The following is a 23016-nucleotide window of genomic DNA, read 5'->3' as shown; positions in this document are numbered from 1 at the left end:
TTTGTTTCATATTATGAGGATTCATTGCTTTTTCTAATTACCTTTGCGTACTTTAATAAGTACTTAACGATTTTACAATGATTAGGAAGCCATTTACACAAGAAGATTTCACATACCATGAAATTCTAATTGTTGAGGATTTGTTTTTGATTCAGAAAGGTTGGATTTCAGATACCATTGGTAAACACTTTAAGCAAACAATCATAAGGTAAAAACATGCTTTTCATTTATGCGGCAGATGAATGGAGAATGGACTCTGATTAGATGCAGCAGACAACAAAAACTCAAACTTTGCATGATTTAAGTTGACTGTGAAGGGATGATGGCTCTTTGAATTATAAAAAAGGAAACCATAGATGGCTTTGAGAAGTAGCCTCTGGTCTTCCAATATCTCTACAATAAAGACTATTATTCTTAAATTTGGGTTATAAAAAAATGACCATGACCTAAAATGCTGCCCATCAATTAATGGGGGTTAAAAATCACAGGGAAAATTATAGTCTGTGGGAGTCTTATATGAGCTTACTTAGTAGTAAGCAGACAGAAACTTTGCCCAAAAGACAATATAACATACACATACATATACATACACTTTATTCTTCCTTCTTCCAAGGTTACCAGAACCAAGATAAATGTTGTTTCTGGCCATACTGAAAAAAGCCAGGATGGTCTGATCAACCCATGATCTCGGTCTCTTGTGAATCTCGGATGTGATTTCTTTGCAACATGACCCAGACATGATCTTATACTGCCACAGGCAATAATAGGAGGTCCTAACCAATTACTCCATTTCTCCATCCCAGTTATGATTTTTCTGGTGTTTGATGAGCTAGATGATTCTCTTCGGGTGGGCAGTATCCTCTCAGATAATTTTAAGAGGAAAGTCCTAAGATTACTAGAAATCGGTAACTTATATAATTATGTCCAGTGCCTAGTCTTGATTAAAGAGATATGGAAGCAGATGGTTTTCATGATTTTTATTACATTTATTCCCCATTCCATTCCAGAAATCAGGCAAACACACAATCTAATATGATTTAAAATGTAATCGTTAATTTGTGCTATGATCGAATATTTGGACAATTGACTGCCTTTCTTTGGATGATCAGTATTGTGGTTCCTCTCCTGTCATGGACAACCTTTGGCCATTCTGTTTTTGACCTTCTGTAGATCAACAAGATGAGCAGGAACGGATTGAGGAAAGGCTGGCGTATATTGCTGATCACCTTGGTTTCAGCTGGACAGGTACAATGAGTGTGACCCTTTTTTTTCAACAAAACCTGCTTGGTTTAAATGACATTGTTGCATCAGCCAACTGTCATTAACAATGAAAAAAGGCCTTTTTTTCCTTTCCTTGAGGAAGAACACATGGAATAGTGAAAAGAATGATACTATGAACTAGAAAATCCAGGGTCTGCATTAACTCACTGCGTGAACCAGGGCAGGCCTTTTATTGTCTCTGGCATTTTGAATAATAGAACTTTAGATTAAGAGATTTTGAGAATATAAGAAGCCCCACTACCCTCCTTTGGGAGCTGTGGATATCTAAACTTTGGGGAGATTATTGTGTTTCAAAACCATTGTTAGTTGTAATTGTCATAAAATTTAATTTGAGATTCAACCGGGGCTCCTTGTTTTAGATGCCTTGAATCAGATATCTTCATCCTGAACAGTACTAAAATTTACTTCAGATGAATGTTGAAGTACATATGAATGAGATGTTTAATAATTCTCTGAGAGATGGGTATGTTTCAGTTTAGGAATTGTATGTTACATAATTTTTTAATGGAAAGTGAATTCTAAAATCAATATGGTTTATTTGCAACTCATGAGTTGTAGGTTTTAAAACTATACCCTTTCATCTTTCCTGCTACTTAACATATTAAAGCAAGATTGTCCATCTGGATTTTTTTCTTTTTCCTGTTTTTGTTGTTTGTTTATTTGTTTGATCTGACTTCCTTTTATGTCACTTGTGACTACTTAATTGAAACAAGCAGTTTAAAGTTAATATTAATCTCCTTTCAGTTTCTTAAAAATTTGGTATGAATAGGAGATAGGAGTCATAATATCGATAACAAAGATAATTGATAATGTAGAATAAATGACTAAAGCATTTTAAAGTAATTTAAAAATACTGAGCAGATTTATTTAATTGAGGGGTTTAGGGGAAGGAAGGGTATCAAAATATCCCTGACTGACTGACTAAGTAGGTAGCATTCAGAATTATTTATTTTGCTTCTTAAGTATTTATGAGTGTATATATTAAACGTAATATCTATTATAGTTGGTGAAAATTCAAACCTTACAATCACTGAATGGTATAAAATAAAAAATAAATAAGTCTCTCACACCTACATCTCATCTTTGAGCCCCTTTCCTCAAAGGTAACTGCTAACACTTTCTCATGTATTCAGAAAAAAATCTGCAGTGCCCACATCTATGCTTATTATTTAAAAATAAGCAAAATTTTACTTAACAGTATTCTTCATAAATACTCCATCAGCATAGAAATATCTATGGCCTTCTTTTAAATGGCTATTTAATTCCACTCTATGGAGGTACCATAATTTTATCAGTGGCCTTTGCTGATGGCTACTTAGGTTGTTTCCTGTTAGTGGCAGTAGATATCCTTATGCACCGATAAATTTTTGTGGGTGTTTCTATAGGGCATGTTCCTAGAAGAAAAAAAGCTGCGTAAATATATGTATATTTTTAATTTTGAAAGATATTGGCAAATTGCCCTCCGAAAAGACACCTCATTCACACACACACACATACACACACACACACACACACACACACACACACACACGTGCACACATACCTCAATGTATAAGCAACCATATAGAATGTTAATGGTAGACTTTAAAGGAAAACTTTGAGGCTTCTTCCCTAGGTCAGTTAATCCTTCCCAGACCTTTTGTTCATGTGACATCAAATCACAGAAAGGAGTTTATCCAACCACCATAATATAGCTACAACCAGTATTTATCCAAGTACCCAGAAACAGAATTTGTAGTATTTGCAAGTTCCCTAATTATGATTAAAAGTGAGACATGGTCTCTTTCTACTGTTTTCAGTCATTTATTTTCCATTGTCTTGGTTAAGAGTATAAGCCAGTATTAATGGTCTCTTCCAAATTTTGGAATTAAATGGTCCTGAATTTACATATTTTATCATCATTGCCTCAAACTTACTATTTCCACTATGACAGTGATCAATTCTATACCCAAATTTAAGGAAAATATCTGCAGTTAGTGCTAGAAGAACAAAGGCATACGAGAGTCATTTCTAATAAGTAGGAAAAGATAAAGGAACTCTGTTACAGCAATACGAAGAACACATCATTTACAAAATCACAAGGCAAGGTGTAGAGACTCAAACTATGAAGTTAATGTATTTACAGAGGAGTATTTTCTCTTTTAGAATTAGCAAGAGAACTGGATTTCACTGAGGAGCAAATTCATCAAATTCGAATTGAGAACCCTAACTCCCTCCAAGACCAGAGTCATGCACTATTGAAGTACTGGCTAGAAAGGGATGGGAAACATGCGACAGGTAGGTGGAGAGGTATATGTAAAAGGCAATAGGCCGGAGGTAGAAAAAAGTCTTGTTCAACAAACCTTTTATGCAAATTCAGTAAAAAGATAAAATGACAGATGCCATCAACCTGAAGCAAATGAGAAGAAGCTGTAACATTTCTCAAATATGCATGTTGCATAAAAATTCTTGTACTGTGTTCCTTTGAACAGCATTAACTAGTGGAAAGTGATACTAGCACTGGCTGCTAACAGGAAAGTTATTAAAGTCCTAAAATTTTCTGTGTATTGACAGCAGACACACTTGCTTTATTAGCCATTGTCTTACTGATGGTGCATTACATTCAGTTCCTGCTTCCTTTACTCCTAAATAACTAAAATGGGGGGGTGCTTCCCTGGTGGCGCAGTGGTTGAGAGTCCGCCTGCCGATGCAGGGGACACGGGTTCGTGCCCTGGTCCGGGAAGATCCCACATGCCACGGAGCGGCTGGGCCCGTGAGCCATGGCCGCTGAGCCTGCGCGTCCGGAGCCTGTGCTCCACAGCAGGAGAGGCCACAACAGTGAGAGGCCCGCGTACCGAAAAAAAAATTTTTTTAATTAAAATAAATAAATAAATAAAATCGGGGGAAATGTCAAGTAGATATTCTACATAATGATTTATATATGATATTCTGACCACATCAAATAAAATGGGAAGTGATACAGAACATAACTACTGCTTATCCCTCAGCTGGTCTAAGTTTGCCACTTTGTTTAATGCCTCTTTGAAGACCTACCTAGAGACCTCCCTTATTTACATCTAGCCCACATTTATCTTTCCTTCTCTTACCATTATTCTAGGTAGGATTGCCAGATTTAGCAAATAAAAATTGAGAGCACCCAGTTAAATTTAAATTTCAGGTAGTCAACAGATACTTTTCTAGTATAAGCATATCCTACGCAGTATTGGGGATATACTTTTACTAAAACAATTTGTCTTTTATCTAAACTTCACATTTGACAGGGTGTCCTCTGTGTAATCTAGCAACTCCGCCTTTAGGGCTTATGCGCATATGCTCTGTCACCCATTTCCTACATAGCCCTTGTTTGTTTGCTTACGTTTACAAAGACCCTTAATTGGGCTTTGGCTGTTTCTTGTACAAACATCAAAATTGTAGTAAATTTTTCCTATGCTTACAATATATCACCAAAAAAATTCAGTAAGGCAACTAAATGAAAGAGATTTTTAAAAGAGTAGCCCTTAGGTGTAATAAATAGTTTTTCTCTGATATCCCAGATACCAGTCTCATTGAATGTCTCACCAAGATCAACCGAATGGATATTGTTCATCTCATGGAGACCAGCACAGAGCCTCTCCAGGAGCGCATCAGTCATAGCTATGCAGAGATTGAACAGACCATTACACTGGATCATAGTGAAGGTCAGACAATTTGTGTATGTGTATGAGTGTCTGTGATGTATGGTCAATTCAGGCAACTGGACCCACTGTCTTCCTTTTTTCAGAGCGTCGACCATGGCCTTTGCTGGTACGTTCTTCTCCTGAGACTTCCCTGCCCATTTTAGGTGCCCCCATCCCTCTCGTTCTTTGTTATTTCATCATTGTCTCAGTCAGCGTGGGCTGCTGTAACAAAATACCATGAACTGGGTAGCTTAAACAACAGAAATTTGTTTCTCACAGTTCTGAAAACTGGAAATTGGAGATCAGGGTGATAGCATGGCTGGGTTCTGGTGAGGGCCCTACTCTAGATTGTACACGGCTGTCTCCTTGCTCTGTCCATACGTAGGGGACAGAGAAATAGCTAGCCCTCTGACCTCTTCTTATAAGGGTGCCAGTCCCATTCATGAGGGCTCCACCCTCATGACCTAATTACCTCGCAGGGTTACCACCTCTGAATACCATCACGTGGGGACTAGGGTTTCAACATATGAATTTGAAGGGGACCCAAACATTCAGTCCATAACAGCCATCAACATGGATGACCCGTCCAGTGCCCTTTCCTCAGCCCCTGGGTGGTACTTCTGATACTTGTGTCTTTTACTCTACCTTAGTGACCCATTTCTGTGCCCACAACCCAAACTACATCATTATCAGTGACTGTACTACTTCCAGGTCCTAACTTGAAGCATTATACTTACATCCTCTTTTACTTCTACACAATAATTCTGCAAACCCACTGGACCTCTAGTCACTGGTCCTACCCCCTTTTCAGTATTAAAGTTTCTCGAATTCACCCTCATTCACTTCCATGCTCACTCACTCCCATTCTTTCTCCTTCTCTCTCTCTCATTGCTATTTTTACACTTTCTCTTCTTTCAAGCCTCCAACATTACTCTTCTTTTTATTTATTCCAACCTGATGACCATACTTCATATTCCTTAGAAAAAATAGGAATACCTGTAAGCAAATGTCCATATTCTTTCACCACAAAGTCTCTCAACCTAAGTGCATCTCAGTGCTTATACTCTACCTTCCCCGCTGTATGAAATGGCCTTCCTTTGCTAAAGCCATCATCTCTTCTTTTGTACTAGATCTCATCCCCTTTTACCAACTATTGACTTCACTTCTGCAATCACCCACTCTGGCTCCTACAACTAGAACATTGTGAACAGCACTGAAACGTGCTTTAATAGATCCCAGCTTTAAAAACAAAGCAAAGCAAATAACTCCTTTCACCCTATATGCTCCCCTGTATGACTGCTCTGTTTCTCCATCCATTTCATGGGAAATCTCTTCAAAAGAATAGTCTCACTTTTCTGTCACTACTCTCTACTTTCTCTCTTCCCTTCTCTCTAGAACTGTCTCTAGAATCCACACAAGTCAGGTTTTGTCATCACCACGCAACAGAAAAGAATCTTGCAAAATTAACCAATTGTTTCCTCATCGCCAAATGCACTGACGCCATTCTCAGTCTTCATCTTCCTTTACCTCTTCTTAACATTTGACACAGAAAGTTAATCCCTTCTTCTTAAGACATTTTCTTCACTCACTTTCCATGATAACCTCTCTTCTTGTTTTTTTTTTTATTTTCTTATTTTATAGGACAGTCTTCCTCAATGTCTTTCTGCAGCTTACTTTCCATAGGTTTACATGATGGCATGTATTACTGTTCAGCAAGAGCCTCATAGCTCGGCCCATCTCCCATCTCTCTCCCTCTTTCCCAAGTCCCAGACACCTGGCCTCTGGGCTGTGCCCTGGCCACCCTACACCTTCTCAGGCTGCCAGGCTCTGGTGCTTCCTTTTGCCTGCATTCTGTAGTTTTCTTCCCTAAGATCACCCGGTACCTTTTTCTCTCACTTTATTCAGGCCTCTGCTCAAGTATCAGCTCCTAAGAGGAGCCTCTTCCGACAAATCTATCTAAAAAACTGGCCCTCTTTTCTTTGTACCTTTACCCTGGTTTCAGAAATAGGAATCTGCAGAAATGCAAGTTCAGTCAGGCCAGAAGCCTCTTCTGTCTTGTTCACTGCTACGTATCCAGCATCTAACAGCACCTACTACAGTGTTGATACTCAATATATATCTACTGAGTGAATAACTAGATAGATGAAGGTCAATCACACCTCTACCGAAAGTTTTTCAGTGACTCCTTATTGCCCTTGCTATATGAAATTCCTTAGCTTGGCCTAATAGACCCTTCATCAAAAGAGTACTAACCTCGGAGTGTTGTTTAATACAAGTTACTACTTGTAAAGCACCTAGAATGGTGCCTGACACATAGTAAATATTCAGAATGTGTTAGCTATTTATTATTATTATTAATGCTCTTCTTACCATGTAGATTTATGCCTCAACTGTCGCAGTTGATACCTGCCTATCTTTAGGCCTCCTTAAGATGCCATACCCTCTGCATTTCTTTTCCTGATTCTTTAACCCTGAGTTGGATGCTCGGCATTCATTGGCCGGCACCTGTGGCCCAGTCACTCTGCATTTAATTATCTCTTACTTGCCTGAGCTTCCCTAGATGGTCAGCATCTTGAAGGCAGGCACAGTGCCTCTTTCAGCTTTGTAACCATGACTGATCACAGACATGGCATGTAGTAGTCGCTTAATAAATACCCACTTAATACATTTTAGCTTCAATTAAATACTTAATTTGAATCGTTCTCCCCTGTAGGGTTCTCAGTACTTCAAGAGGAGCTCTGCACCGCCCAGCACAAGCAGAAGCAGGAGCAAACTGCTTCTAAGGAGGACGAGTCCTATGATCACCCTCCCATCGTCTCGGAGGAAGACATTTCTGTCGGTTACTCCACTTTTCAGGATAGCATCTCCAAAACTGAGGGCGACGGCTCAGCAACAGAGCTCCTTCCCCAGACTCACAAGGAACAAGTTCAACAGGATTTCTCAGGGAAAATGCAAGACCTGCCTGAAGAGTCAGCCCTCGAACAGCAGGAATACTTGTGAGTTCCAAAAGAAAGCCTATGCGGGGTCTTTCCAAAGACACAAGCCAATATGCAGAGGGTGCCAAGCGTATACAAGTGTAAAGCGTTTTCAAATAGTTTTCAGAACTACAGGAAAAAAAGCAAAGTACTTGAGACATGACTGTGACGGTGTTGTGTGGCACAAGCCTGCTTGAGCCGACTTCCAGTTCCATGACCTTGGGCAAAGGCCTAAGCCCTTTGAGTCTCAGTTTCCACGTCTATAAATTGTGATAATAATATCCACCTTATTCATCTGACAGGCTCAAAGGTCACGGATATGCCTGTGAAACCATTGTTGTAACTGTAGACCACAGTTATTACTCGTATGTTTGCTGCACCTCACTTCTCTGTATATGTGCCTGTCACACCCTGGCTGGTTCAGAAGGTGAACAGTGACACTGTAGGTGAAGCAGCCCTTGTGTATTTCAACAAAGCTGTGAGGTGGCTAGCAATAAAAATAGAAATGCAACACAGATTACTCACACAGAATGAAAGGCCGTCAGGGGTTGGGGTGGGAATAAAGAGAAGTCTTCTAGAGCGCTTCTGCCTAAAGGAAGCTGCAGAGCACAGTCAGCTTAGAACTCAAGTTCTGGGCTTTCTGGAAGCAAAGGCAGAAAGGAGTTGTATAAATGACACTTCTTGTCTAGAAAAAGCAACCAGATCATGAGAAAGGCAAGCATGTCCCAGCCCTGAAATGTGAGAATAGCGTGTCAGGAGGCTGTAACACAGCATCTCCTTTGTCCTTGAGTGAGCTTTGTGCTGGAGTCACTGGAACTTGAGAAAAGGGCGAAAGGGGTATTGAAATGAGCTTTTCTTCCACAGAGCACTGCCCCCTCACCCATCTACCTTTAGATTGTAGGGGAGAGCATAAAGAATAGGTCAGGAAAAGAGAGAAGGAAAGAGAAAAAGATGGGAAGCAAAGAGGGGCTATCAGAAAGGCACTTTGGGCATTTAATATCTATGGAGTGACAGAAAATTAGAAGGAAGGAGCAGAACAAGCAGATAATTTTTTTCTTTTAGGAGTATTGTAAAGATTACATTGCTTATCTCCAAACTATATCAGTAGAAAAAGTTTCAATGCCAACAGATCTTCCTATCAAGTAACGCAGCTTTCTGGATGGATAATAAGAATCTCCCTATGTTTATGATTATGGTAACTATATTAACATGGGGTTTATATATTGCTTTTTTGAAATTTTGCCAAATTTTGATCCTTGCTTCAAAAGCCTTATTGTCTATAGATCTTTGCTATATATACCTCCTCAAATCATCAGTATTACCTGGAGTTATCAAAGGAAAGATGAAATTATTATTTATTAATATCTCTCATTATTAATTATCTCTACTTTGTAGAGATTAGGAAATGGTAATACATTTGAGGATAATTTTTATTATTTTAGAATACATTTTTCCCAATCAATGCTAGATCAATGAGCTGTAACTGTATTCTGTATTTTACACATAATTTTTATTCACATTTCATTTCTTAGCCAAATTTACAAAACCTCTTTAGACTTTCACGGACTGTGAAGACAAGTTCCATCTTTCCTTCCAAATCCCTTGCATCAGCAGGGGTGGAAATGCATATGCTCTCATGGTATAATTGGGCTTTTCTGTTTCAGTGTGACAACCCCAGGGACAGAAGTGTCAGAGACTCAAAAGGCTATGGCAGCATCTGGCTCTCCCACCAAGACACCTGAGGAAATCACCCCTACTGAGGAGGAGAGGCCATATCTCCAGACCCCGACATCAAGTGAGCGGGGAGACTCTCCCATTGTGCAAGAACCCGAAGAGCCCCCAGAACGTAGGGAAGAGAGTTCGCCTCGAAAAACCAGCCTCGTGATAGTGGAATCAGCCGATGACCAGCCACAGGCCTTTGAAAGGCTCGATGAAGATGCTGCTTTTCAGAAGGTAAAATCTCCTCCTCTGTTTCCTTGCCCACATGTAACAAAGCTGCAAACCTTCTCCCAGTTCCCATTTCTCTGATGGCTTATGTTTTCACAGAAAGGTTTGCCAAATTAATTATCTTGGGCCAAGGGAAGCCCTCAATCCCTTTTAAAATCTGAGAACCGGTGAATCTAGAAGAAGATGATACATGGTTCCATTTCTAGCTACTTGACCATCAGCCCTAATTTTATAGATGGAAACCCTTTTGCTAAGAGAAATGAACCCTGGAGTGAAACAATATACCAGATGTAACTTTTCAAAATTAGTAATCTTGGGCATAAAGAAGACTAGTGAGGGGAATTAACCGAGCCTCAGGTAAGTAAGTCAGCCTGCCATGGGAAATTGCTGGAACCTGCACGCTTGTTCGTTAGGTCCGTGCTGTCAGGTGATGAGCACACAAATTGTGGATATTGAGTGGGGTTTACTCCCAAAACAAATTTTTCTCATTAGAGGAAGGATTATTTCCAAGCGAAATCTCCTTATATTTATTTTAAGAATGACTCATGAAAAGGACATTATGCCTAAATTGATGGCTGGTTCTAAATGTCAGAAAATCGATAGCAGGGTGAATATGCATCAGTCTTTCCTTTGTCTTTAAGTGAGCTTTGATGTTGTGAAGAGAGGTGGAGAAACTCATTTAAACCATTTATTCTCAAAACTGGTCTGAATGGTTCATATCCCTCAGCTTTAGCTGGAGGGCTTGATCCCTCCCTACTTAGGACTCCTGAATCAGAATGAATCCCAGGGAGGCCAGGAGAGGGAGAAGAATCTGCATTCCAGTAACTCTGTAGAGGATTAAATTAGATATATTTTTCCTTTTTGGATTCAAAAACATACGTCGAAGTATTTTTAAAGCATGAATATACATCTTTTAAGAAAGAATGTTTTATAAAATAGTTAAAACTCTGGGGGAGAAAGTGATATGACATATCTTTGGGCTTAACATCTACATTTGTTTTTGTTCACTATGAGTGTGATATCTGCTAGCAGGATTTATCTAAAATCATAGTTTAAAATTAGCGGAGGTCCAGGCAGATGAGAACTGCTCGAAATTTTGGCAGTTATCTTAAATAATGAATTCATCCCATGAATGGATTTTTATTCCAAGTTTGCCTTTGTATAGAATTATTCATCTCCAAGTTTTTGGCTTAAATGAATCCTAGTAAAAATGCTTGGTAGATGCTGTCTGGACTTAAAAGTTGCCAATTTTAGTCTAAGAATCTATAGGCTAATTGAAGCATAGGCTTGAGACAGTTATCTGGATAATTCATATATTTAATCTGTTCTGTGTATGTAAATAAATTTTGACAAGTTGTCCTGTATTCCACATTATTTATATGGGCCTGTTCTACTTATTCTTGATGAATTTCCAATTCTTAAGCTTCCTATTTTGACCCTTATCCTCTCGTGACCCTGACTTGAGGGTCCAGTTTCAATCACTTTTCTTGCTGACCATATTTCTAGGCAGCAGATTCCTAAGTGTATTTAAAGAATAATTTGGTTTAAAATTTACATGTTTTCCTTAGCAGGAAAGAATATAGAAATATAAGCGGTATTTTAAACTCTGTTGACAAAATTTAGTTGAGTTTTCTTTTCTTTTTTTTAATAGCATTCCATTAGGAAAGAGTGATTCGATATGTAGCTCCCAAGACATACGTTTTAATCTAAAGTTATGTTCTTAGCTCCGGCTTTGGCTTTGGGCCAGACCCATAAAATTGGATTGGCCTCTGCACCTCAACTTCTCTGCAAAATGAGTCTAATACTATTCGTAGCCCGTCTGCCTTCCTCTGTCTTGCCAGTAGGGAAATGTACTACTGGCCAGATAATAACTACAGGAAACTTTGACTTCCTGCAGAAAGTTCTGCTACAAGAATTAAGACATTTCTATACCTTTGGTTGGATCATTCTAAGCCTAAGCCCAAGAGGCAATGGCTCACAAGTATTTATCGTGCTGCCTAGGGTCTATGCTTACATTTGGTTATTCGCCAGGAGTTTGAGTCCAAGATGTAATGTGGGCAAGCTGCTTGTTTCTTCTGATGGATTTTGACAGATGGGTGCTCAGACAGCTTTCAGAATCCAGAATTTGTTTTTTTCATTCAAAGAACAAAAAGCTATATTCTCACTGAAGTTTGAGCCCAGCATGCACTGTTTTCACTCCTGCTGGCTTTTCCACCAAAATCACCATGAATAAAGCTTTCGGAAACCAGTGTGAGCTAAAGCAGAAACGAGTAGTGAGGACATTCCTTAGCATGATAAAAAAAAAAGTGCTTCCATGCTTCCACCAGGAGCTAACAGAGGAATTAGGTGAGCTGGAGGCCAGCTCAGATGAGGAAGCGATGCTAACTACCAGGGTTGTCCGCCGACGAGTGATTATTCAGGTACCAGCTGTTAAATTACTGCACGTCCAGGACAGTTCTGTCCCCGTAACCCTTCGAGAGTGACCGACCTAGAACGGAGGGCTTGGCATGCTCCTTAGGTAGTGCATGGCCTTCAGAAAGCAGATCCCGTAACTCTCCTAAGTTCTGTTTGTGAAGAAATGCAGCGGTAATGACATTCACCCCCTACCTCCAAGAGAGCAAAGAGCAAGATTTAGCCTCTTCAGTTCCACCCACCTCACCTCTGGCTTGTCTGTTTTTGTTTGTTTGCTTGTTTGCTTAAGTTTGAGCTGACTTTGATCAGGTTCTCTAGCATGTTATTACCCACCTTTTTCCTTTCTTTCTTTTAAACATACTACTTAACAGGATTTGGCATCTCAGCAATGCTTCTCAAAGCCCCTTTAATTTTCTAACGTTCCTGGCATTGTAAGCACTTGGGAGTAGTTCCTCAGCATTGATGCCAAACATGGAAGTGACCCTTTTCTTTCAAATGTGTAGGGAGATGATATGCCTGACATACCTCCGGAAACAGTCACAGAAGAAGAATACATCGATGAGCAGGGACACACTGTGGTAAAGAAGGTATTATCTTAAGTATCTCACCATGGTTAATTTCAAGCCTCCTGTCTAAAATGTATCAGTACCCTGGCACTGTCACTCAAAAACAAGATACATGAATAAAATATCTTCCAGGTTACTAGGAAAATCATTAGGCGGTACGTCTCCTCTGATGGCACAGAGAAAGAAGAGATTACGATGCAGGGAACACCACAGGATCCCATCAACATTGAGGAAGGGGATGGCTATTCCAAAGTCATAAAGCGCATTGTGTTAAAGAGTGACACTGAACAGTCGGAGGTGAGACCATCTGATTCTCCAGAACTGATTTTATGGAGAGGTGTAAGATACAGCTCACGAGAGATGGACGAGATTGCTTATTCCTATTGGCCTCACTTCTCCCCTTTATAAGGCAGTCTTCGTTTAGTTACACATTCATTTTTTCTCTTCGTGATTTTGTGGAATTTTTAGGTAACCATCAGTGAGATTTGTAACCATTATACTCATTGTCTTTGGTCCTTTCTAGTTCTACTTTCTCTTTAATTCAGTTGACTGCAGCAGAAATCCAAAAGTCAAATTTTAAAAGACAGCAATCCCATCGGCTGGCAAGCAGTAGGTTCTGAAAAAAACTTGTGCAAGTGCACTGTGGTGCTTTGCCCAGTAGGCAGCAGCAGCCTTCTGTAGGGCACCTTAGAGAAATATTTGATTTCCAAACTTCTGCTTTTCAGAGTCACTGAAATCAGGATCCAGAAACTCACTTGATTTATAGTTTTATTTCTTTCTGTTTTACTTCCCTCTTTCAGAAACATATTTACTCTCTTTGACATGTCATTTGGGAGATTCTCACCATCTCGCGTTCATTCACATCCTCAAAATGTAATTATTATACACATGAGGTTCTCTAAAAATCTACATTTTCAGTTTCTCATAGCTCTGACGGTTCCTCCTTTGGAGGTTACTTTTGTCTCCATAATGTCAAAACAAAGCATTTACACATGGGAAAAGAGAGCTCATCGACAGGGTGCTATGTCTGCACTGCACTGAGCAGTCAATTTCTCAGTCATGAAGCTTCCTGACCAATTTTCGTTCAAGTGACTAATTAAGTGGTTGATTTGGTACTGTGTACATATAGTCATAATATCGATATTACCAATTGATTCTAGAGTTTTCTTCTAACTGCTTCTTGTTGACAAAATGCTGTTTTCAGGATATACCGTTGTAATGTGTTTTTTAACATAGAAAAATTCATCATCGTTACATTTTGGCAGTCAGAAACTGTATGTTGTATGTCCTTCATTCATCAGGTAACTTTGTCTGAGCCCAGCATTTTGTCCAGTACCTCACAATTTCAGGCTGAACCAGTGGAAGGCCGTAGAGTCAGCAAAGTTGTTAAAACAACTGTGGTACATGGAGAGAGGATGGAGAAGCATCTGGGGGATTCTAGTTTAGCCACTGATCTTCCTTCAGCCAAAGATGACTTTGAAGAGGTATAAAGCATCATCACTTTGTCTGTGTGTGTGTGGGGGGGGGGTTATTTTATGTGTGCTTTGTGTTTGAGAAGAAAATCATTTATCATTGTGTCATTCCATACATGTATTCATGGAAGGATGCAGAATAATTCAAGAGAATAGAATTCCTGTTTGAATAATGTATACAGTGAAATAATATTTTACTCAACTTATTGTGTTCATTTGTGCCACCTTAAAAGCTTTAAAAAAATCCATACGGGGCTTCCCTGGTAGCACAGTGGTTGAGAGTCCGCCTGCCGATGCAGGGGACGCGGGTTCGTGCCCCGGTCCAGAAGGATCCCACATGCCGCGGAGCGGCTAGGCCCATGAGCCATGGCCGCTGAGCCTGCGCGTCCGGAGCCTGTGCTCCGCAACGGGAGAGGCCACAACAGTGAGAGGCCCGCATACCGCAAAAAAAAAAAAAAAAAAAAAAATCCATATGACCAGGATTCGCTTCAGCTCAATGAGAATCAGAATCTCTGAAGTCGGGACATGATTGTACATCTTGCCTAAAAGTCCCAGAAGTGACTTGCACTCCCAATTAGTAAGGGAAAGAAATAGGTATTGTACATTATCTTTGCTAGCTAATATTCTCAGATATTTCCAACGATAGGCATTAAAGAAAATTCGGGTATCTTTTATTAGTTAAGTTCTGATTTTCAATAATTAGGAAACAGGTCCACAGTGACATCCACAAACACTTATTACAATTCAAAAATCCCAACATTCTGGAGCTCACCTAGTGCACTGTGGTAACTTAAATGGGAGGGAAGTCCAAAAGGGAGGGGATAGGGCTTCCCTGGTGGCGTAGTGGTTGAGAGTCCGCCTGCCGATGCAGGGGACACGGGTTCGTGCCCCGGTCCGGGAAGATCCCACATGCCGCGGAGCGGCTGGGCCCATGAGCCATGTCCGTTGAGCCTGCGCGTCCGGAGCCTGTGCTCCGTAACGGGAGAGGCCACAACAGTGAGAGACCCGCGCACCGCAAAAAAAAAACACAAAAACAAAAGGGAGGGGATATCTGTACGTGTATATGCTGATTCATTTTGTTGTGCAGTGGAGGCTAATACAACATTGTAAAGCGACCGTACTCCAATAAAAATTAATAAAACCCCCACAACTAATAGATTTGTAATGCTACAAATGCCATAATTGATAACCTTATATTAGCATTTGGCAATTAAAAATGAATTGGCTTATTTTATATAATATTAAATATTTTGTTTCTAGATCACCAGTTAAAAGAGGGTTTCAGGCTGCTGCTTATTGTCTAGAATGTTTTTCAAACTACACATTCTAGGTCTTTTCAATAAATGAGCAGCCAATTTGAATAAAATGTCACAATTTTCTATTTTGAATTCTGGATTTGGAACACTGAAGATATCAAAATGTTGGTATAAGAATTTTGATCCAGGGAATGGAATTTATGGTGCTGGTGAAGATCATCTGAAATAAATTTCCATATCTTAAAAAAAAAAAAATCCCAACATTCTGAAAACCAAAACAAGTTTTATAAGTTAGTAGCAAGCTAATTTGGCAATAAAACTTAATGTGAACTGACATGGGGCTGTAATGACTTGGCAGTCTTTTTTATTCTACAAGAGTGAATGTTCATGTTTTGCTATTGATATATCAATGGCTTTGATTACAGGATGCTGTCCCTATCCTATCTGAGCTATTAGAATATACAGTATATACATCATATTACCTTTCTAAAATCCAAAAGGAAAAAAAATCTGAAATCTAAAACACATCTGGTGCCAAAGGTTTCACCTAAGGGATGGCGGGCATGTGCAAACATCTTTGAGACATTCTTTGCTATTGAAACATTTTGAAGTTAAATGTTACATGTATGTCCTCTTTTATACCCACAATGTGCATTGAGATTATATATGAATGCATTGGGATATTAAGAGCATACCTTATTTTAAATACTTTTAGTTCTTCACATTTTGACAACTGGTGACCTTGGACAATCAAAAGATGTATTATCTGATTATACACTTTGGGCCTTATTTGTCCGTTCCTTGTTTTTGCCTCTGGTCATTATTCATTGTATTTGTTATTAGAGTCTTCACTGCAGAAAGGATGCAGGTAAGGCAAGCACGAAAGTAGAAGTCAACCAGTATAGTTTGCAAGAATTGTAAAATAATTATCAGTAGAACAAATCTCCCTCACAAATGGGAGAAATTTAACAGACTTGCTAAATAAAACTCAATAATTAGATCTGCCCCGAAGAATTGGTTTTCTTTATCCTTTCAAGCATGTTTTTTTATACTATTCGTTAAGCAGAATAATAGGTTATGTTACAGTCTATGGTTTATGATGGGTTTTGTCTTCTTTTCTTTTTTTTCTTACTTCAGGCTCTGAGTTACACAGGTAGCCACATGAAAGTCCACTCCCCCAGTTTAGTAGAGAATGAAATCCTGAAGGAGGATGGATCAATACTTAGAAGGTTTGGGTTAGCATGGGGTGATGCTTTGCCAACTAACACCTTTAAAAAGTTTTCCAATTTTGAGAAAAGAAAAATAGAGCCCCTGCATCTACCTTAAAACCCCTTGGAAACTGCAGACTCTCCCTGCATTGTAAGACTTGTCAAGTGGTACATCTGTCGCTGTGTCATCCCTGAAGTGTCCTCTTGATGCTTTAAATGTAATACTAAGGCATGATGATAGTCAGACAACTATTTACACAGTCGCTCCCTGGGTTTCAGTGAGTCATCAATTTCGTTGAGGCCAAGCAGCTGGGATATTCCATTGCCCAGCACAGTAAGAGGAATCTAATCAATTGCTCACAAACTAATCTTGTGACCAGCTGCCTTCAGCTCTTGGTAATCATTCCTTTGAACGGCACATGGTGTTTTTGTTTGTTTTTGTTTTAAACAAGCTGCTTCATGACTCTGCATGTGAGTGGCACATAACATGAGCGTGAGTGGCAAATAACATGAGGTTTGAACCCCAATGCACCTAGCGAGGCTGAAACCAGGGGCTTTAATAAGTTAAGAAAGTATCCTAAAAGCAGTAAGCAGCTCGTATTTGTGCATATGAACAGGGACCAGCTATGAGGCTTTCCAGTCCACCCCCATCCCCATCACCTATTTGATGTGTAAACTTCGGCACTGTTGCCTTGGTCTGTACCCTCACCTCTCTCTGGGCCTCTAGCAGCACTGTGAGGATTGACAGAATGTTCTCAGCTTTGCAGTGAAAAAACACAATGGAAATTGAAGTTACTGTTGTGCTTTTCACTCCATTGAAAAGAAGAGAAAGATTGTCATTTATAGTACTCTACAAAGCTATGTTTAGCCTGTAGAGCATAATAATTAGAACAGTGAAATTAAAGGTTCTGTCACGATTCCACCCTCCAACCACATGTGAAAAACAGCCCCAGCTAGGAATGTAAAAGAGAGTAATTGCTCACAGAACTTTAAAAATGCTATATATGAATTAAGGATAAAGTGCTTCTTATACTCTGAACTTTTTAAGTCTTTTACTCCATCATTCATATGGAACCACATAAACCACAGACACCCTAGCATCATGAGATCTTCACATGGGAATAGATTTAGAGATCAATTAATCCAAAATTCGCAATGACAGCTGGTGAGTTGCGAAGCTAGGGATATAGACATCTCAATCCAGTTCCACAGCTACTTAGTCATGGAAGTCTATTTGTGATCTGCAACACTTTATCTTATATGTTGCTGAAGACATTTGATCATACCCGCTGCTTGAGTCATATACATATGCGTATTCATAAATATATGCGTCTACATGTGTGAGCACAAAACACCAGGGAATGTCCTATGATAGAAGCTTATCCCCCGACACTAATGCCATAGAGGTTTTTACTAGCTCTTGGCAGCGATAGTCAGATATTTGCCTTTGGGGAGAAAAAAATATATGTGGATGCTGAATAGTTAGAAAACATAATCTGATTTCAACCACTGAAACCAAATTGGACCTTTTTATCAAAAGGAACAAATTTAAGTTTGCTTTCAGATACAAAATAATTCATGTAGAATCAAAGGAAAGGGGAGGTAAGAAAACACGAAAGAAGGTAGGAGACAAGATGTCCAAAGGAAAGCCAGAAGAGTTCTGGCTGAAGTCAGCCATTTTTTAAAAGTCAAGGTGATCTTAAGAAATGCATAGAGGTGTTGGAAGGTAGAGTAATGCCAAGGGCAGCCTATGGGCAGAGCCCCCAGCTTCTGGACACTAGGAATCTATAAGGAAAATGCTGGGTGAAGCTACGAAAACTGATCCTTCTGATGGCAGTGTAAAGCAAGGCTGCATGGCGTCGTGGTTACAGATTCAAGCTCTGGAGTCTTTGACTTTTGGCCCCGCTGCGTAGTAACTGGATTATTTTTTATTTGGAGCACTGCTTAAATTCTCTGAGATCCAGTTTCCTTACTTGTTATTATAATAATAGTACCTGGCCCATAAGGCACGTTCACCACATATTTGCAGAATGAAGAATTATATTTACCAGTAGAGAGGAAGGGACTTCCCTGGTGGCGCAGTGGTTGAGAATCCGCCCGCCAATGCAGGGGACATGGGTTCGAGCCCTGGTCCGGGAAGATCCCACATGCCGCGGAGCAACTAAGCCCGTGCGCCACAGCTACTGAAGCCCGCACGCCTAGAGCCCATGCTCCACAACGAAGAGTAGCCCCCGCTCGGCACAACTAGAGAAGAGCCTGCGCGCAGCCACGAAAATCCAATGGAACCAAAAGTAAATACATAAACAAGTAGAGAGGGAGAAGAACTGAGAGGGAACAAATCACAGTATAATCATTTTCAAGAAAGGATGCAGGAAAATAATAGTACCGACGTAATAGTACGTCAGAGCCGCTTTTCTCAAGTAATGGCCAGTCTGATGACGGGCCAAGAAATCAGTACACTGTTGAGTAGCTGTAGGAGGTATAAAGTGGGTCAGTACTTGCGTGCTGGGAAGACAGAGGAAGGATGTGTCTCTCGGGTTTTTTCCTTTCCCTCTCCCTTCCCCACTGTCTCCGGATGAAGCGTCAGAGGCCTGGGCCAACCTGCAATTCTTGCTGGTAGTCACCTGCCTTTATGCTGATAGAATATTATTCCAGTTTTTAAAGACCTATATCCCGTGGAAAAGTTCTCTTAGGACATTTTCGGGAAGTTTGAGCTAGGTAGTACTCTAAGGATTAAGCTGGCAGCTAAGGTATTTTAAATAAATTAAATCAAAAACTGTTTTTCTTAGCCTGTCAGAAATTACGTATGGAATCGCTATTTCAGGAGGAGCCACGTTCTTTCCTAATCAAAACATGAATGATTGTGTGGTTAATTACTTTCTGATGGAATCATATGAAAGCACGGTTTCATTTATTTGAAATATTTCCTAAAGGTTTTAAAAAACCTCCTTGTTCCAAAATACTTTTTAAAAATCTCATGAGTCATTTCAGTCATTAAACATAGGAGAACCATGTTTAAAAAGAAGAGGGGAAAAGATGGCTGTACTTGTCCTACTAATAGCCCAGTGTAGAAATATCTAGAGGTTAAGGCAATAAGCAGTACTTTCGTATCATGGGTACTCTTATACCAAAGGTAGTGGCTGCCTTTTAGCAGTGAAGAAAGAATATAATGTTCTCTTGTCTGTTTTCCTCCAGGACAACAATGAGTAAAGCTAGAACCCAGAAGAGGGCTGTGGTGAAGGACCAGCATGGAAAACGCATTTACCTGGAGCACCTGGAGGATGTCCCAGAAGCACTAGACCAGGACGACCTCCAGCATGACCTCAAGCGACTCCTTCGGCATTTCTGCAAGGAGGACTTGAAGCAAGAGGCCAAATGAGAGGCTGTCCAATTCTCACACCAGAAACCACACATTCACTCGATATGCAACTTCCCGTTTCATTAGAGGAGTGAACTAACTGGCTTGATGAATGGGATTTCCACCCTTAGCATATACACTGCATTTTTGAGTTTTTCCCCATCCTCTTTAACTGTAAGCTAATTTGTGACCAAAGATAGCATCCTTCATCCTGGATGCTGTATCCACTCCTTTGTTGTGTCTGTGCTCACCTGGGACCTGGCCACCTCCATTATTCTTCTTGGCTTCTGCACAAGCTCCATGAAAATCCATTGAACAGAAGAACTTCACCTGCAGACCTCTTCAAATGACGATACCTAGGAATCCTTCAAAGAGATACCCGTGTACAATATATATAGCTAAAATGCTCAGACGAACAACATATTAAAACCACTGCCTGTCGTAACTACACTGGGCATCACGGAATAAAAGGCCTCTAGGAATTGCTGAACAATGGTTCACTAAGATATTGCTAACACAATCGAACGTAATACAGTTCTCCTGCAAAAGAAGCACTTCAGACCTACCATGTCCTTAGAACTTCCAGAGTAGCCCTGGCTCCTAGTGAAAGATGGGTTCATAACCTTGAAGAACTGTCCTAACTAAGCACTTATTGCTGGTGCTGGCCAGCTGTGATTTATGACTCTCCAGCAGCCACTGAGGGAGGGGAGGAAGGGAGAAGTGGCAACGAGGTGAAGCGGTGAGGTATTCAGTTGCCAGCAGTGGCATCCTGCAGCTGTCTAGCATCTTCAGGTCCTTTAGATTTGGGACATGTTGGCAGGGTACTTTAAAAAGCTATAACTACTGTAGTTTTCCAGTTTTCATTGCTGCTTTAGCAAACCACGCTGTCTTATTGGTGGTACTTTCTCCTGGCCACTGCACTGTAGATAATTCATTGGAAACAAGATTTGCCCCCTACACAAACGGTTAAACTCCTTCACCGTGTTGGAGTGGTTTCTTTCATTTTTTTCTTCCAGGTTTATATCTTCTCTAATACCTGCATGTAGCATTTAAGAATCAAACCACAGTTCAAACCCATCTTCTAATCACATTGATGGTTTTCATTCTTTTTACCCTGAGCAAGCACTTTTCACTTTTCAGCTAGGTCTGTTTTTTAGCTTGCAGACGAGATTGAGAAATCCTGAAAATTTTGGTTTGGGTTAAAATTTTGGGTTTATTTATTTGAAATCCAAACTCCCTTGGAAACCCTGAAGTGCATTTGTGCACTTTCCTGTTTGTTTGTTTCAAAGAAGGGACTTTAATCATCTGAGTGATTTCCATGTCCTATTCCTTATTCCTCTAGTGGTGGAAGCTGTGTAGCATTTTAACATATATATATATATTCACAAATATATTCATATAAACGGTATACATTTTGAATCAGTTATTTGTTAAAGAAAAGTATATTCAATGAAGATGAAATTAAAAAATTTTGAAAACCAGAGTCTATCCTCCAGGGATTAAACATTTTCGAATTCTATCTGGTCTTTTCCTGTTGTGCAAAAATGACTCATTGTTCTGAATGTCAAAAACAAAGATGACAAACAATGGCATTTCATCATTTCAAGTAATTTTGCCAAGAGAGAAGATTTCCTGGGAGGGAGGTTTCCCACAAGCCAGATCTCCTAAGCCTTGAATGCTAGCACGTTTGGCAGCTGGATAGGAAAGAAAGCATCTTTGGCCGCCAAAACGAAGGAGGCCAACGGTGAAACATTTTGGACATACCATGGCCTCCTTCTCTACACCTTCACTGGAGCTCAAGAAAAGCATTTCTGTTGTGTTATTTGCAGTGCAGATGATGTCTGTGTAACAACATAATGGTTAATCACCTTTTTTTGATTTTGATTTTTGCTGTGTAATCAGAAAACTTGAATAATGTGAGAAGAAGTGAATTTTCAGTTGATGAATCAGCATCTTGTTCCCATGGTGATAACACTAATTGAATATATCTATGAGGGCATGTATTAGTTAATGGAAAAAAATACAACACTAACAATACATAGCTGCAATGTGTACAATGGCTGATTTAATTAAATAAAATGTACAAGTGTCAAGTGTGGCAACAGTGATTTGTTCTTCTTTAGAACTCACCTGTGATTTCAGGAGGTGAGACGTTATTAAAGAGATGAAATAGACGTGAAGCCAAAAGAAAAGCAGCTTGCCTTTGTTCTCTTTATTTGGTAACTGAATATGCTCTATGCCCAACACTGTTTAAGCACTGGGAGAAACAGAAAGATTGTATCCCTGCCCTCAAAGAACTTTCATTGCGATCGTTATGCAAAGGGAGAAAAACAAAGATTTCGTTTTGGGATCACTAGTAAATGAGAAGTAGGAACTTGTGGGCTTGGAGGACATGAGGAGAGGGGATCCAGGGGTGGGCAGCACAGAGAAGGACCCCGGATTCACTTCTCTCCTGTAAGGTCATGGCTCTCAGGAAACACCTTCTGCCTTTGGGAGCAGTGTTTAGCTCTGGGGTTTTAGTTCTCTCTCATTGACTGAGAATTAGAAATGAAATGGATCCGTTAATAGAAATAAAGACAGGGCAAGAATATGCAAAACTGGAATCAGTTTTGTTTGGAGACTATTTTGGGTTTTGCTTTTTGAAAACTCCCTTTAGTGCTGCTATAGCATTTTTTACTGCAAAAACAGAACAGAAAGACATGGTTTAAAAATTAAGTTTTATTTAAATCTTATCTAGTATGAGATAGGAAACTCACTGGATCTGGCTTATCTGCCTGGATGATTTACAAGACCTTCCAAAATTAAAGTACCAGTTATGCTTGAAATATTTCAAAGAAAAGAGAGTCAAAAAAATTTTTTTTCCAGAGTGGGGGTGTCTGTGTGAC

At 39.8% G+C, this 23016-nt stretch overlaps 1 protein-coding gene across 20 annotated transcripts in view; it reads left to right on the top strand.

The window, feature by feature from the left end:
* The window catches only part of ANK2 (ankyrin 2), a 240916-nt gene extending 218692 nt beyond the window's left edge, over nt 1–22224 (top strand). For 11 of the 20 annotated variants that reach the window (XM_067735265.1, XM_067735261.1, XM_067735263.1 and 8 more), the window contains 10 exons: nt 1171–1245; nt 3427–3558; nt 4815–4958; nt 7651–7933; nt 9577–9865; nt 12775–12858; nt 12970–13134; nt 14139–14321; nt 16703–16794; nt 19969–22224. In XM_067735265.1, coding sequence (XP_067591366.1) covers nt 1171–1245; nt 3427–3558; nt 4815–4958; nt 7651–7933; nt 9577–9865; nt 12775–12858; nt 12970–13134; nt 14139–14321; nt 16703–16794; nt 19969–20152 — 1631 coding nt within the window. In that variant the 3' untranslated portion in view covers nt 20153–22224. Of the gene's footprint in view, nt 1–1170; nt 1246–3426; nt 3559–4814; nt 4959–7650; nt 7934–9576; nt 9866–12186; nt 12280–12774; nt 12859–12969; nt 13135–14138; nt 14322–16702; nt 16795–19968 lie in introns of all 20 variants that reach the window. The other 9 variants (XM_067735248.1, XM_067735257.1, XM_067735260.1 and 6 more) reach the window with 6 other exon arrangements.
* Nucleotides 22225–23016: the final 792 nt, after the last annotated feature.

This window comes from Pseudorca crassidens, chromosome 4, assembly GCF_039906515.1.
Source record: "Pseudorca crassidens isolate mPseCra1 chromosome 4, mPseCra1.hap1, whole genome shotgun sequence".
Lineage (NCBI taxonomy): Eukaryota > Metazoa > Chordata > Mammalia > Artiodactyla > Delphinidae > Pseudorca > Pseudorca crassidens.
This window is presented reverse-complemented; position numbering and strand designations above follow the sequence as displayed.